This window comes from Equus przewalskii, chromosome 9 (assembly GCF_037783145.1).
Source record: "Equus przewalskii isolate Varuska chromosome 9, EquPr2, whole genome shotgun sequence".
NCBI lineage: Eukaryota > Metazoa > Chordata > Mammalia > Perissodactyla > Equidae > Equus > Equus przewalskii.
The window spans coordinates 56,257,512-56,275,217 of NC_091839.1; the positions used below are offsets into that span (position 1 = coordinate 56,257,512).

General features: G+C 40.8%; 1 protein-coding gene across 2 annotated transcripts in view; it reads left to right on the forward strand.

The window, feature by feature from the left end:
* CRYBG1 (crystallin beta-gamma domain containing 1) overlaps positions 1–17,706 on the forward strand; it is a 190,891-nt gene that overhangs the window by 113,736 nt on the left and 59,449 nt on the right. The window contains exon 1 of one of the 2 annotated variants that reach the window (XM_070559173.1): positions 9,529–9,662. The exons of the other annotated variant lie outside the window; for it this stretch is intronic. Coding sequence (XP_070415274.1) covers positions 9,660–9,662 — 3 coding nt within the window. The 5' untranslated portion in view covers positions 9,529–9,659. Of the gene's footprint in view, positions 1–9,528; positions 9,663–17,706 lie in introns of those variants that run through there. 2 annotated transcript variants of the gene reach the window in all.

Below are 17,706 nucleotides of genomic sequence, written 5' to 3' on the forward strand. Positions count from 1 at the left end.
TGGTCTATACAATGAATGTGACATGGTATCTATGGCTTGGAAATGTACCAAGGGAGAGATCTTCAAAAGATGGCTGGATGTCCTCGAAAGACAGCAGAAATTACATTGAGGGTGGAGGTGGGGATGAAAAAGAAAATGATAAGAGAAAGATAAGTAGGAAGGTTGTGAGAGAAGACAAAAAGAAACCCGGAGAAACAGAGTGGCTCATGGTAGAGGGTGTGGTGGAGGCTGTACAGAGAGGGGTGGGGAAGAACGTGGGATTTGGGGTCCAGCAGCCCTGGGCTTGAATCTGGGCACCATCCTTAGTTCCATGCCCTTGGGCAGGTTACTTACCTTCTCTGAACTTGCTTCCTCATTTGAAAATGGGGACAGTAACAAGTCCTTCTTCAGATTCAATGAAATTATGTATATAAAGTGCTTAGCAAAGTGTACGGGACATAGTTAACCCTATGACTGAAGTTTGTAGAAGTATAATGCAAACATCTGTATCTGGTGTCCCTCAAGACTTCCAGCCATAAGAGGGTACCTGTCCTTTCACATTCAGATAAAAAGATGGAAGCCCCATTCCACATGCTTGGCAAAGCCAACGTCCTCCCTGCTCCCCGTGTCCCCCCTGCTCTGATCCTTCTCAGGGTGACCACTCCCTCTCTCCCCTCTCCTCTCATGCTTCTTTTGGCCACAGGGCAGCCTGTACATGGAACCCAGTCCACTTCTTCTTGATTTCTCCAAAGCACCACAACCTCATGCAGCCATGTACGGCAAACTTCTACTAAGGGCTTGCAATACACAAACAATTGACAATTACATACTGGTCACTTCTGTTGATAAAATTTCCTCCACCATTCCACACACTGGGACTGCCTCACTGGCCTTTTTTCATCAAGTCCTAACCTCTCACAATTTCTAGAGGCCAGTCTTCAATCCCCCAAATTCCCATTGTTATTTTTTTTTTTATGAAGATCTATACTTCCTATCTGGGCCTATTTTTAATATTTAAATGTTATTAAAATTGTATATTTAATATATGTTTATTTATAGTATATATTTATATATAATTTATATTTGTTTATGTATTATTTAATATATAAATATAAAAATTTTCTCTGCTAAACCAAGGGCAATCTTATTTTAGATGTCTATCCACTAAAATGTACAGGAGGTTTTGAAATTATTATCTCCTTTTTAGCATAATCAAATTCTTAGGCATGGGTCTCTTAAATGGAGGAGAGCAGTGTAGTATAGATTTATGGATTATGCTGCTGCGTACCACCCCTCTACTCCCTGCAGAAATGGATACAGTTAGTGTTTTGTTGAAACTAGGGGAAATTTGCTTTCTGGTAGTAAACATGGTACATGGGATATCATAGGAAAAAAAAAAAACCCTAGTGTTTACTGCATAGCAAGAAGCAGGGACCGGGGGAGATAACAGTATCAACATCTGAAACCCCAGGAGAGAGCAGAGGCATGGATCTCCCTTTATCCTCTTCTGTACCAAGAAAGCAGTCAACCTTTAAACCCAGAAAGAGAACCAAACACTTGCTACTTTTGCGAACACACAAATGTGCTTTTCTCGATTCCTTCAATGGCTGCTTATTGACCACCAAGTAAAATTCCAAGCAATCCCACTGGGAACCCTGTGTCTCAGCCAGTGTTCTGCTGGTACTTCCCTGAAGAGACATTGCATGTGTCTATCCCCGCTTTGCGCTCTCTCTGCCTTTTGCCTGGGATGTTGATCCACCCCATTTCTACCTAACAAAACGATTCAAACCCTAGCTTGTGCCACCACTTCCACAAAGCCTTCACTGATGGCTCTCTTCCTTCATGTCCCTAAGTTAAGAATTGCTACGACTAATAGTGACACATGCTGCTTTATTTTGTCCTCACATTGGTGCCTATATTATGGTCCCCAGGAGATTAAAATTCCTCAAATGCATGAATTAATCCTTACATTTTAAAAAAATCCATTGCATAATGTACCACAGTGTTGAATGCATGAAAAGTGGCCAATAAATATTCATTGAATATTGAATTAGTTTTCTGTTGCTGCATAACAAATTATCACAAATTGAGCAGCTGAAAACAGCATACGTTGATGATCTTGGTTTCCATGGGTCAGGAGCTTAGCTGTGTCCTCTGCTCAGGGTCTCACAACCTGCAAATGAGATGTCCACTGGGGCTGCAGTTTCATTGGAGGCTGGGGACCCCCTTCCAAGCTCATGTGGTTTTGCCAGAATCCATTTGCTTGCAGCTGGAAAACTCATAGCAGCTTGCTTCTTTAAGGCCAGCAGGAGAGAATCTTTGATGCTTCAACTTTCTGACCCCTAGACGCTCTTTTAAATGGCTCACCTGACTGGGTCAGTCTACTAGGATAATCTCCCTTTTGAGTAACTCAAAGTCAACTCATTAGGGAACTTAATTACATCTGCAAAATCCCTTCACCTTTGCCTCGTAATGTGCCTAATCATAGAAGTGACATCCATCATAGTCACAGGTCCTGCCCACACTCAAAGGGAGGAGACTCACAGGGCATGTACACAAGGGGGTGGGAATCTTGGGAGCCATCTTACAATTCTTCTACCACAAGATTTTTGGGCAACAGTCTTAACAGAGTGTTTTTATTTGATTGTGTCATAAGATCCCAGGTTTTTTCAAAATAGTGGGAAAAACTTCAAATTAATTACTATTTTAAATGTAAAAGTCTTTAAATAATGTCTATGATAGAAGACATTATTCCCCCATCATTTTTTTTTGGTAGATTGAAAAATGAAAAAAATAATTGTTTTGAATCATTTTAGTTCATTGACGTTTATGTTGTTTTGAGTTGGTTTCAGTTCATTTTATTCAATCTAGAAACGAACAAAACTATTCTAGTAAGTGACAGAGTTGAGCTTGTTAATTAATAGCTGGGAAAACAGACTAAATGTCTGTGTAAAAAGTCTGTAGGTCGAGGAACATGTAAAGAACTGTGGGAAGATTTTGTCTGCTGTGGAGAAACTACTGCCTCCAGCAGGGGGTGAAAAGCCAACCCTAGTGGAATCCTTTTTTTTTCTTTTAATTAAATTTTTTTTTTGAGGAAGATCAGCCCTGAGCTAACATCTGCCAATCCTCCTCTTTTTGCTGAGGAGGACTGGCCCAGAGCTAACATCCATGCCCATCTTCCTCTACTTTATATGTGGGACGCCTACCACAGCATGGCTTGATGAGTGGTGCCGTGTCCACACCCGGGATCCAAACTGGCGAACCCTGGGCCGCCAAAGTGGAATGTGTGAACTTAATTGCTGTGCCACCGGGCCAACCCCAATATAGGTGAATCCTTAGTCTGAGTTCACGTTGCACTTGTCATATTCCTCTCAGAATTCTACCAGAATTTTTATTCAAATATATCCACAAAGTTGGGATGGTATAATGCCATCAGTTTCTTAAAACAGCCAAGAGAACCCATAGTTCCCCCTGGTGTGAATATAGGCTATTTCCCCTATAAGGGTGTGAATTTTGGGGAACAACAGCTATGACATAACCATTTTTATTTTTTTGCTGAGGAAGATTCACCCTGAGCTAACATCTGTGCCAATCTTCCTCTATTTTGTATGTGGGACGCCTGCCACAGCATGACCACTGACAAGTGGTATAGGTCCACACCTGGGAACTGAACATGGACCACCAAAGTGGAGCATGCCAAGCTTAACCACTAGGCCATGGGGCCAGCCCCTGACGTGACCATCTTTAAACCAGATTTGTGCCTGGGCTGAGGTTTGCTAAAGGAATAAGAACAGAAAGAAAATTCTAGAGTTCAATTTATGAGGGGAAACATCTCACTAGGGATTATGAAAGAGGAAATTTCATAATATTAAAGTTTACATTTGAAGTTTAAATTTCAAAATTTTAAAGTTTAAATATCGAATTTTTGCACTGGGAGGTTTGTTGGGCCCTGTAAACACACGCTCTGCGTTTATTCACATGCACGTTTTCTGTGACTAGTAGCTGAAATATGTTTATATGAATTTTTTCCAGTGTGATATGGAAGGGCAGGGCTGATGAATGTGGGAGGAAAGTCAGGTGTTGGCAATTCTGCTTTCTTTTGCAGCAAGCCCCACCTCTGTGCTCTGCAGAGACCCGGCCATAGAGTCAGGGGAGGAATTTTTCTCCCTATTCCTGCCTTCCTGCTTTAGAATACAGATTCACACAGGTAGAGAAAGAATGAGCATGTAAGGACGTCCCCAAAGCTGGAATGACCCCTAGGGAATTTGGCTGAGGGGTAGGAAAGAGAAGATGTGCCAAACTCTCTGCCTTTCCCCCACCCTGTGAAATGTCCTATTGCTACTGGTGAGCAGAGCACATGATCATTTTTTCAATTTGTACTTAAAAAAATGTGTGCTAATGAAATAGCACAGTAACTTGAGTGAGCCTGGAAAATAAATAAAATTGGCAGCTCTTCCTCTCATCTCTGTCTGATGTTAATTTAACGACGTCTCCTTTTGCAAGAGGATTTCATTGGTTTCTTTAAAAACGAAACTACAGGCTTGCTATTTTTATTTCATTCATTATGATAATCACAAAGCGTAACCTTTTTTCAAACACTTTATTTAAACAAAATGATGAAATACCCACAAGTCATGTCAGAGTCATTATTACTTATGCTTATTAAGGAACTTCTCACTACAAAGGTGGCTCAGCGTGAGCCGTCTGTGGAGAGGCTGCGTGCAGAAGGACTGACTCCTGACCAAAAACTGTAAAATGAGGATGGAGGCTGACAACAGATAAATGTATCTTTTGTCTATTTTACAGGGAAAAATAGCACTTATTGCTCTATAATAGAGCCAGTGATGCCAGTTATAAGCTGTTACTTCTATTTTTCCTACCAAATTGTGGTCTAGCAATTTAGCATTCAGATGAAGTGTAGATTTATAGCTTTGAGAATGAAAATGGCTTCTGGTTTTACTCTAGATGGTTTGTGGACATTTCCACTTGGAAATATTTACTGTCCCCCAAATTCAACAGGACCCAAGCCAGACTCCTGACCCTCCAATGGACCCCCCCCCCACCCCCCCAGTGTTCTAGGCCCTGAGACTACATCATGGAGTTCTTGGGAGTCCTTGCTCTCTCAGTGCCTGCTTTCCCTCAGTCCTTTCTTTTCTTCCCTCTATTTCCACAGTTGGTGGTCACTTAGGACCCTTAGCTCTTCACATCTCAACTACTGACTCTGGATCCCATCCACTTCGACCCACCAAAGGCTGCCATGCTTGTCTTCCTCCAGCACTGCCTTGGATCATGTCACTTCCCTGCCCAGAAACCTACAAAGATCTCATGTTTCCCATACCATCACACCTAGGCTTCTTGACTTGCCTTACAAGGCCCTCGCCAAACTAGATTCATCTGACCTAGTCAACCTTCCACTTACTTATTCCACTGACCTTCATCATGACCGGGCACCCTGTGCCCATTGTCACTTTATTGCCTTTCTTCAGGCTGTTCCCCTTACCTGGAATGCCATTCCTCAACCCTTGCCTCATCAGATCTCTCCTTCAAGGTTGGTCCTCTGTCCTTCCTGCAGTCTTCTGGCGCACCCTCACTGATCTCCTCCTCTTTGAACTCTAAATATGTCTTCTCCACATTTTAGCGTTTAATTATATGTCTGCCTGCACATTAGTGGTTGTTTTATAGACATGTCTATAAGCTTCTAGAAGTCAAAATAAGCCTTATATTCTCTATTCCTCACATAGTGAGTACATGGTAGGTGCTATATAGAAGATATTAATTGTTTCATAGTTTTTCTGCCCAGGCTGGGTCAGCAGAATTCTTATTTTCAGGTTATGTTGTCAAGTAAATGTATATCCATAGTACCAAAATGTTTTTAATATAAATGATTGCTACAGGATCTATTAATATTAGATTATAAGGGTTTTATCTGCTACCAGCCATAATACTTCTTTAGAAAGAAAGAAAGAGAAAGCCCAGAGCTAGGATACATGCATTTTAAGGATTAATTCAAGCGCCACCCCTCCAGTAAAGCACTACTTTTTCTACATGGGCCATCCAAAATTGGTAGCTATTATCACGTGCTCACTGCATCCTCCATATGCCTCTAAATGATAACATTGCTTTGTGCTGTCTTCACATATCTGTCCTCCTTCCTCCCCTTTTACCCCAAACTGTGAGTTCTTTGATAGCAGAGACTGTTTTTTAATCCCTAAATCTGCAGAAACTGACATAGAATTGGCAACCACTAAATGCTTGTTGAATGAATAAATGAATTATAATAGCCCTCATGTAACTATGAATGTTTCGTTCTGTGAAAACAGTTATGGTTGGCAAACAACCATTGAGTCTTTTCATAAATAAACCTTTTTATATTTTTTAAATGATTACCTAAGATAACTTTTGTTTTTTACTTTTAGGAGAGTTTAACTCTCGATCTATTCAAAATTAATCATTTTACATAGACAATTACAGAGGAAGCTGCAGCTGAGTTTAGACCAGGAGAAGGTGAATTTTTTCTTGCCAAACCTAGAGAAATTTGTAATATATTTTTTAAATAGGTGTAGCTATCTACTTTTTTTTTTGAGGAAGATTGGCCCTGAGCTAACATCTGTGCCCATCTTCCTCTACTTTATATGTGGGACACCTGCCACAGCATGGCTTAATGAGCAGTGCATAGGTCCGTGCCTCAGATCCAAACTGGAGAACCCCGAGCCACTGAAGCACAGTGTGTGAACTTAACCGCTATGCCACTGGGCCAGCCCCCTATCTACTTCTTATAACTTAACAATAACACTCTTACTCAAAAACACAAAACAATCTGATTTTAAAAATAGGCAAAGGACTTGAATAGACATTTCTCCAAAGAAGACTACACATGGCCAACAAGCATATGAAAAGATACTTAACATCACTAGTCTTTAGAGAAATGCAAATCAAAACCACAATGAGATACCACCTCACACCCATTAGAATAGCCGCTATCAAAAAAACAAAAAATAACGTGAATTAGCAAAGATGTGAAGAAATTGGAACTCTTGTGCACTGTTGGTGGGAATGTAAAATGGTGCAGCTGCTTTGGAAAACAGTATGAAAATTCCTCAAGAAATTAAAAATATGGGACTGGCCTGGTGGCATAGTTAAGTTCACGCACTCTGCTTCAGCAGACTGGGGTTTGTGAGTTGGGATCCCTGGTGCAGACCTACACACTGCTCATCAAGCCATGCTGTGGTGGCATCCCACATACAAAATAAAGGAAGATTGGTACATATGTTAGCTCAGAGCCAAACTTCCTCACCAAAAAAAAAAAAAAAATAATATATATATATATATATATAATTGCCATATAATCCAGCAATCCCACTTCTGGGTATATATCCAAAAGAATTGAATGCAGGATCTTGAAGAGGTATTTGTACACTCATGTTCATTGCAGCATTATTGATAATAGCCAAGAGGTAGAAGCAACCCAAATGTCCATTAACAGATGAATAGATAAAGAAAATGTGGTACACATGTACCATGGAATATTATTCAGCCTTAAAAAAGGAGGAAGGCCTGTTACATGCTATAACATGGATGAACCTTGAGAACATTATGCTAAGTGAAATAAGCTACTCATGAAAAGACAAATAGTGTATGTTTCCACTTACACAAGGTACCTAAAGTAGTCAAACTCATTGAGACAGAAAAGAGAATGGTGGTTTCCAGGGGCTAGGAGGTGGGGGAAGTGAGGAGTTATTGTTCAACAGGTATAGAGTTTCAGTTTTGCAAGATGAAAAAGTTCCAGAGATCTGTGGCACAACAATGTGAATATAGTTAACGCTATAGTAACAGTGTGAATATAGTTATCTATACTCAGAAATGGTTAAGATGATAAATTTTATGTGCTTTCTACCATAATTTAAAATAAAATTAAAAAATATGAAAAAGAATAGCACCTCATACACATACTCACCATCAGTACCAGCTTGTACATGGGCATGAACCAATCGGTGCTTAATAAATGTTTCCGATACTTATGGTCATGATGAAGAAAATAGGAGAGCATTTTTTTCTGATTTATATCACCTAATAATAAAGCCTTGGGTAATTAATTGGTCTAATAGTAGTGTGACTGTTTCACTGAAGAATGAAACTTGTTACCAAATATTGAAAAATTCTGATGAGACTTATACAGGGGCCAGCCTGGTGGCATAGTGGTTAAGTTCGCCTGCTCCACTTTGGTGGCCTGGTGTTCACTGGTTTGGATCCCGGATGTGGATATAAACACTACTTATCAAGCCATGCTGTGGCAGGTGTCCCACATATAAAATAGAGGAAAATGGGCACAGATGTTAGTTCAGGGCCAATCTTCCTCAGCAAAAAGAGGAGGATTGGCAGCAGATGCTAGCTCAAGGATAATCTTCCTCAAAAAAAGGGGGGGGGTGCTCGCCCTGTGGCTGAATGGGTAAAGTTCCGTGTGCTCTGCTTTGGTGGCCTAGGTTCACAGGTTCGGATCCCAGGTGTGGCCCCACTTCACTCATCAGCCATGCTGTGGAGGCATCCCACGTATAACGTAGAGGAAGATTGGCACAGATGCTAGCTCAGGCTAATCTTTCTCAAGCGAAAAAAGAGGAGGATTTGTAATGGATGTTAGCTCAGGGTGAATCTTCCTCATACACACACACACAAAGACTTATTCAAACTAGAAACTTTTGAGACAAATTTTATGGTAATTTATAATTATTGAATTACATTTGTTGATGAATATAAGGTTCATTTCTTTGGCTTTTAGTGAGGTGGATGTAATTTTTGCCTTTTCTATTATTATGTTGTATGGTTACTTTTTTTTATAATATTACATGGTATTTGGCCTATGGGATATAATTTATATCTTTTTTAAAAAGCATAAGTAAATTAAAGCTGGAATTAAAACAAGACATCACAAAAATTCAGCATTAAAGAAGGTTGAGGGCCAGCCCAGTGGCTCAGCATTTAAGTTCACACGTTCCACTTCGGTGGCCCAGGGTTCACCAGTTCGGATCCCGGGTGCGGACATGGCACCACTTGGCAAGCCATGCTGTGGCAGCCATCCCACGTATAAAGTAGAGGAAGATGGGCACGAATGTTAGCTCAGAGCCAGTCTTCCTCAGCGAAAAGAGGAGGATTGGCAGCAGATGTTAGTTCAGAGCTAATCTTCCTTAAAAAAAAAAAAAGAAAAGAAAGTTGACCTTGTTCACCAGAGAAAGAAAACAATTAAAGCTGAAATATCCTTCTTGCTCTGTCTACTTCCTATCTCCTGTCATGAGGTTTTCTGTATAATTGAATGCAGGAAGGGCAACTTTCCCCAAACTGTCTACTACTTCCTCTGTTGTCTTCTCAACAATTTTGATTCAGTGTCACACCCAAAAAGGGCGCACCTCCTTAACCCTTTAAACTATGAATCAAACACACCCTTATTAAATGTGCTTTTCCCGTGAACAGTCAGTATCTGTCACTGGGCTCTGGCTCTGGGAGAGAGCAGCAGGCTCTGCCGGGAAGGTGAGCTGCTGAGAGTTGAAACAGGGCAGGCTGGAAGGAGAAGGACTGGACAAGACTATTTTGAGAAGTAAGAAGATTGATGCTGGTAATGCCCGCACGGCTACATTTGACTTCTCATCTTCTCTTGCTGTTTCTATAGAAAGCAAAAAAGAAGCAACATTATGGTAAGAAACTGAGGTTTTGTTATTTCTTCATTGACTAAGACTTTGTTTTGCACTTGTGTAATATTATTATTAATGACGTCAATTAACTTCACAAAGTGTTTATTGTCTAGAGCTGGCAAATTCTTTGGGCTTAAAAACCGTAAGCAGTTGTGAGTAGAAGGAATATAGTGGGACACTGAGTACCCTCGGAGACTTTGGCTTAAAGTAGAAGTGAAAATGCCTCTGTGATCTGCTGTGTCTGCCTTTTTCTAGGTTCTTTAAAATATGACAGGTAATCATTGACAAACTACTTGTTAAATATTTTAGTTAGTTACCTCAGCCCTTCTATCAATGTCAGTTTTACAGATCTGCTGTTGAGTGTGCTATAAAGAACTTAGCTAATCCTTTTTTTCCCCTGAGTTAAAAAAAAAAGTCTGCTCCCCGCCCCTTTTCCAAATTTCAAAGGCGAACTGATATCCAGCCCCTTGGAAGAAAGCAGTTGGGAAATATTCTGTTGAGAGTAAGGATTGATTTTATTTTTCTTCATGGTAAGAGAAGGTAGAATCTATCACACACTCTTTTAAAATGTAGGTTATCTTGCAAATGTGTTCTCCAGTGGGCGTTGGCTGCCTGCTGCTCTCACCAGTCCGTCCCCGTAACAAGTTATTATGTATTGCACATACTTTCCCCAAAAGAGATTTTATTAGGACACGGAAATTTATGGGAGAGACTCAGCTTCTTACAACCCTATCATTCAAGAAGTGCTATGGCTTAAAATAAGTTATAAGAAAAAAAGCAATCTTGTAAACTTTTAAGAAAAAGAAGTTTATATAAGGTCTATTAAACTTTGCTCGCTGGTTTGATCATAGAGGCATAAATATAAAGTCCAGAGTAAGTGTTGGGCATTATTGCTGTCATTTTCTTTTTTAATACTTAATACTTTCCCCCATTCTTTGCTATTTTAGACATAATGGCTTAATAACTACCCTGACAAATGGTCTTTGCATTAAGGTATGAGCTTCTAATATAGTCCTAGAAATCCTAGCAGCATTAAGACCTTGTGTTGTACAAGAAATGCCTTTTTTAAAAGACTTGCCGAATAAAAAAAATTAAACATCTTGGTTTTAATACCATCATGACTATGAACCTTCAAAAAGCATTTTAAGTTGAATAAGTAAAATTTCTGATATTTTGGTCAACCATTTTATTTTATTTATTTATTTTGTGTGTGTGTGTGTGTAAGGAAGATTAGCCCTGCGCTAACTACTGCCAATCCTCCTCTTTTTGCTGAGGAAGACTGACCCTGAGCTAACATCCGTGCCCATCTTCCTCCACTTTATATGTGGGACGCCTACCACAGCATGGGTTTTGCCAAGCGGTGCCATGTCCGCACCCGGGATCCAAACTGGCAAATCCCGGGTTGCTGAGAAGCAGAATGTGCGAACTTAACCGCTGTGCCACCGGGCCGGCCCCTTGGTCAACCATTTTAAAGCTTCATTGTAAATAGCTAAAAATGTACCATGCAGGTTAATTTAACTATAGCCTGTGTACATTGGTAAGTGAGCTTGGCGTAGGGTGGCGGAGAACTGCAGGAGGTGGTATGTTGGCCAGGCTGATAATTTTGAAGGTTGTTTCTCCTTTGGGTGTCTCTGTGATCTGAGATAAAGGTGCATGGAAGGCAGTGGAGGACTCAGAGTAGTGGCGAGTGAGAAGACATTTTAATTTTTACTCAAATGTTGAAATGGGCAGGAGTCTGCTGCCTGTGTCTCCAGGCGTAATTGGGACTAGGGCAGTGCTCAACCTGGGTACACAGGCTTGTCTGCCTCAAGCCTGTACAGGAACAGTGTTTGCAAAATGCAATCCAGACGTGCAAGCTGAGGCAGAGAGAAGGTATCTGAGGCTCACGCTGCCTGCCAGGAACAGCGTGGTGAGAGGTGATGAAATGTTTTACTTTTCAAAACTGAAGGAGCAACCACTTTCTCACAGTCTTCCCATCCCCTGAACACATACGGTCCCAAACCCCCCAAGACAGAGTCTCAGGGAGGGAGTGAGCAATAAGACCAAGTTCCATGGGAGGGGAAATCAAGGGGATCTTCCTGAGAGGAAGGGCTGGAAGATTCAGAGAGTGGAAAAAGGTAATAGACACCGAACGACCACCTCTGATTTTATAGGCCCCCGAGAGTTAAAGTGCAAATTTCTCCCCGGGTTGGCGGTTCCAGTGCTGTGCTCTGGGCTCCCCTGAGGCTGGCTCTCCTAGTCCCTCCTCCGTCTCCGCGTCCATTTTCCATCCTCGAAGCTGCTCCGCCTCCTGACCTTCCGTAGCACGCTTAGCTTCTAGGCTCTTTCTGTGTCTGAGGTAACCTACCTCATTTCTCCCCGATCATGTTTAGGGTATGTGTGTGTGACAGTCAAATGCTGCTGAGAGGAACAGAGCACGAAATGGAAGGAGAGAAATGGCACAAACATTCCTATGCATCTTCTGGTCTCGCCAGCTGTGCTGACTTTGGGCGAATCATTTTTCACACCCCAGTTTTCTCAAATGTAAAATGACGATGACAGTGACAACCTCATAGGACTGTTAGGAGCTACCTGGCACATGGTAGATTCTTAAGAAATGTTAGCTGAAATAAATCACAAAAGAAGAAAAATGAAGGGCCAATAAGTATATAAAATGTATCCCATGCCATTAGAAAGCAAAGAAATGCATGTTTACCTAATTATTGTAAAACATAGTGTGCATCAGAAAAGTGTATAAAATATAAATGTAAGGTATGATGAATAATTAGGAAGCAAGCACTTGTGTAACTAGATGCAGGTCAAGAAATAGCATATTGCTGCTACCCCTTCAGTCTCAGGTGGTCTCTTTCTGATCACACCTCCCTCTGCTCCCTCACCTCCAGGGCCAGGACTAGGGTGAGGGAAGTGGGGCACTCACCTCAGGAGCAAAGTTTAAGGGGTTGCCAGAAAACTCAGTAATCAAATAATATTTTAATGCAATACTTAAAAAAATAAAAGTTAATACAAAAAAATCCGTGATGAACAAAATACCAGAATTTTAAATAAAAAGAGGATCTGCACCACAAGAGGTAACCGCTGTCTGAACTGGTGTGATCGCCACATCTCTGCTTTTCTTCCTAGTTTTACCACCTATGAATATATCCCAAGACAATGCAATTTAGTTTTCCTGTTCTTGGATTTCACCTAATGGAATTATATACTGTGTTGTCATTTGTGTCTGGATTCTTTCGATCAACTTTATGTTTATAAAATTCATCCATGGATTGTGTGCAACTGAAATTCACTCTTTTCTATTGCTGTGGACTGTTCTTTATGAATGTACCACGTGATTTATTTCACTGTTGATGGGATCTGGGTCTCTTTCTTGTTGGGGGCTGTTACAAGCAATGTTGCTATGAACATGCTCGTGCATACATTCTGGAGCAATAGTCCTAAGATTCTGGAGGGCAGCAGTTCTCAAAGTGAGGTCTGGGGACCTCTGGGGGTTCCTGAGATCTTTCAGGGGAGTCCATGATGTCACAACTATTTTCATAATAGTGCTAAGATGTTATTTGCCTTTCTCTCTCATGCTCTCGCGAGCGTGCCGTGGAGATGCAGAGGCAACATGATGTGTAACGATGTCTTGCTGTGTTGGCTAATAGAATGTTTCCTGAGTACTGTTGAACTTAAAACTTGCTCAGTTTTAATTTCTAACCTGATAAGGGTTGATAGATACAACCTACATAGACAAAGTCTCTTGGGGTCCTTAATTTTTAAGAGAGTCAAAGAGTTTTGAGACCAAAATTTTGAGAACTGCTGCTCTAGAGAGTATAGTGAGGAGAGGAATTGCTCGTTCACAGGTATGCGTGTCTTCAGGTCTGTTAGATGATGCCGAGGTGTTTTCCACTCCAATCACCAGTGTGTGAGAGTTCCTATTGCTCCACAGCCTCTCTAATATTTGGAATTATTTTTCTTTTTAATTATTTTCCAATCTGGTGGGTGTGTAGAGAGATCTCATTGTGGTTTTCCTTTTCCCTTGATTACTAATTAGGAATGTATCCTCTGGAGATAATTAAGGATATGTATAGAGATAAGCTGCAGATATGTTTTCTGCAGCCTGTAATGCATTGAGAATAACATAAATGAGTAACTGTGTGATTGTGCTACATTGACATACTGGAATTCAATGCAACCATTAAAAATATTATCATAGAGGGTGCCGGCCCCATGGCCAAGTGGTTAAGTTCACACGCTCTGCTTTGGCGGCCCGGGGGTTTCACTGGTTTGGATCCTGGGCATGGACCTAGCACCACTCCTCAAGCCATGCTGAGGCAGGATCCCACAGAGCAGAGCCAGAAGGACCTATAACTAGAATATAAAACTATGTACTGGGGGGCTTTGGGGAGAAGAAGAAAATATATATATATATATATATATATATATATATATATTATGATAGAAATATATTTATTGGCATGAGTTCAGTGAAAGAACAGTTTACCAAACAGCAGGTATAAAATGACATTGTATAATGCCCTGAAAAAAATCCAGGAAGAAAAAACAGTAATAGTGGTGTTTTGGGGTGGAAAAATTAAGGATAATTTATATTTTCTTCCTTGTACTTGTTTATATATTCTGACTTTCAGACATGAATATGTATTACTTTCTTTTTTTTAAGCTTTCCTTTTCCATTCCCTGTCTCTTTCCCAGAGACTGTGCTAGGTGTTTTACAAACATCTCATTTGATCCTCAAAACAATCCAGAGGATGAGTATTTCAGAGACGAGATTTTGGAGGAGTCATTTGTAAAGGGGGCTAAGGCTAGATAGGCCTTTCTTCCTGTCTGAGAGTTGTTCACTGAGGACTTCAGTAATAAGTTGTAGCCCCCAAACCACTGGCTGTTCCATTACACCCTGTTGTCTGGCAATCCCTTGTGGATGGGTGAGAGAGTAAAGGATATTTGGAAAATATGTGTTCATTTGATGAGTATCTATTGAATGCCAACTGGTGCCATGCATTAAGAAAGGGTTGGGGACACACTGGTGACCAAAATGACATTCTTGTTTTCATGAAGCTTACATTCTATAAGGAAAGACAGACAACAAATATACAAATTAATATGAAGTACAGTTCAGGTAATGATAAGTGCTACGAAGAAAAATAAGGAGGATAATGTTACAGAAAGTGAGGTGCTCGTTTATGTAGGATGATCCAAAGGTGTTCACTCAACCTAGTCGTATATCCTCTGTACATTATGATCTTGGGAAAAAAGTTTAAAAAAAAGTAGACTCTTGTTTGTTTTCTTTATTCTAGTCATGACACATTGAAAATGAATGCTCATAAGCAATGATATGCTAAGTTCTGCAAACACATTCACTCTTTTAGAAACTGCATCTGATACTGCTATTTTCATCTCCATCTCACCAACTGAGAATCATAAATTAATCTTATTAGTTATTTGCTTAGCTTCTATAATTTAAACGTGGGCTATGAAACATCAGCAAAATATCAGACTATTAATTATGCCAGCCATCACTGTCTTAGGGTGCTTTGTGCTTTTCAAAGCATATTCATATATATCATTTCATGTGAATTTCTCAATACCCAGTATGGCAGATGAGGAATTTTTGAGAGGATAAATGATTTGATCCCTACTCAGTAGTATTCCTGAGTTCTCTTCATAAAAGCATGCATTCTGCTTCTTGATTTGGCAAGTATTGCTAGGAAGCCAAGAATTCTCAATAGAAATTACAGAAAACAGAAATTTCTGGGAAGTATGTATTAATTGGAAAGATAAAGATTGTTCCATTTTCTAGAAATAAATCCACTATTTTCTACCATATTTTAAATGTAGTTAAACTAACCTTGGATTATGAAGTCTCAAGGTCACTAGAAGCTCAGAGAGAGCCCAGAATCATTAGTGTTGTGTTAGAGAGGCCTCATTCTTTCTAGAACTTCCACCTCCAAGTTCCTTCTCTCTTCCTGGTCTCAGTCTCCTTAGAGTGGACTTGACTGCTGGCTGTGCCTGCTGGGAGGGCAGGTGTGCTGTGTCAGTCTTTTCCTGGGCCGCTTTACCCTCTTTTCCCCAACTTCTTTCTCATCTCCCCCATCACATCACTCATATATGGATGACCTAACTGAAGAGTAATCCTTGGCACTTGAGAACTCAGATTCTGAGACTCACATATGGTTTCCTAGTGTTTTAAAGGGCTTATTCTTGATCTTTGACATGAGTTATTATGCAAGTCATTCTTTTTAAATGGCATAAAGAACAGGCTTTTTTGGTTCTGAGTCAGTAAAAAAGGAACCAATTTGACTACTTCATAAGGCGCACATTTCCATTTGCCAGTTTGGCTAAGCTTCTTTATTCCACTTAGCAGCTAACTAGTCAATGATTTGATTATATTCATCAAGAGATGCACAGAGGGGCTGGCCCCGTGGCCGAGTGGTTAAGTTCGCGCGCTCCGCTGCAGGCGGCCCAGTGTTTCATTGGTTCGAATCCTGGGCACGGACATGGCACTGCTCATCAGACCACGCTGAGGCAGCGTCCCACATGCCACAACTAGAAGAACCCACAACGAAGAATACACAACTATGTACCGGGGGGCTTTGGGGAGAAAAAGGAAAAAATAAAATCTTTAAAAAAAAAAAAAAAAAGAGATGCACAGAATCCAGGCATCAGTAAGAAATACTTTGCTGTAAATTTCAAATCCCTTTGTCTCCTCTTAGTTACACATTACGCATAAGGAAAAATATTCACTAAATTTGGATTATACATCTCTACTGTAAAGCAAATTAATTCAGCATGATAGTTATCTTTGTGAGAAAAAGAAAATATTTGGGGGGCTGGCCTAGTGGCACAGCAGTTAAGTTCACGCGTTCTTCTTCTCAGCGGCCTGGGGTTCACCGGTTTGGGTCCCGGGTGCGGACATGGCACCACTTGGCATGCCATGCTGTGGTAGGTGTCCCACATATAAAGTAGAGGAAGATGGGCACGGATGTTAGCTCAGGCCAGTCTTCCTCAGCAAAAAGAGGAGGATTGGCAGCAGATGTTAGCTCAGGGCTAATCTTCCTCAAAAAAAAAAAAAAAAGAAAAAAATTTGGGAAACTCTGCTCAATTTACCTATCGAGAAACACCCTGAGCTATTTTTACCCATACTTAGGCACACAGCAAGTATTGGGATCCCAGCACAGGAAACAGGTAGTCCATTCAATGTGGGTGACTGAGGAAAGCAGAGGGAGTATTTACAAAGTGTAGGCAAGGTTTTAAGGAAACCAAGAGAGAAGAAAGCTGCTTAAGCTTCAGAGTTCTGCATACACATGGCCTCTCCCTAAATCTGTAATTCATTGTTTTGTGTTCTTTTTCTTAAAGAAAGCTCTCAGAATTATATATGCTTCACGCCCCACAAAACCTGGTTCACCCCAAGCAAAGGCTAGTGAAGCACCCCCTGGCTAGCACCAGTTGAGACTCTTTTCATCCAGGCCTGAAGGGGCAGGAGGCGGAAGTAATTATGGGGATCCTGGAGAAGTGTAGCTGCAAGGGAGGGCTGCCTGACAGATGCAGAGTTGAGCCTGGCCACACCCCACCAGAGCCTAACAGGGAGAGGGAGAGATGGGGGAAAAATACCTTGACTTCACTCCAGTCCCTCCCTTTGATTTCCTGTCAGTTCCTTCCACTGGCTGAACTGACCCAAAGCCAAAGGGTAAGGGAGTCAGTTTCTACATTCCATCATGGTCAAGGGCCTGGGGCACAGAGAAGGCTGAGGAAGGGTGAGCAAACAGAGCTATCCATAATAAGGGAGAGCTCTTCTGCTGTTTACTCAGTCGCATCCATTGTTGTGTTGTGATGCTGAGGAACAGGCCCACCACACAGGTATAACACACTGTCTGCAGTCAGTACATTCATAAAAGTGGTCCATAAATCATATTCTAATAAATAAATTCTTATTTTTCTAGTGATATGATTTCAAATGGGAAAAATTCTGAGCTAACTTTTAGAAAGCTTGACTTGTGTCTTAGGAATATTATTTAGACTCTTTGGGCCATGGTTTGGCCTCTTTAAGGAGAAA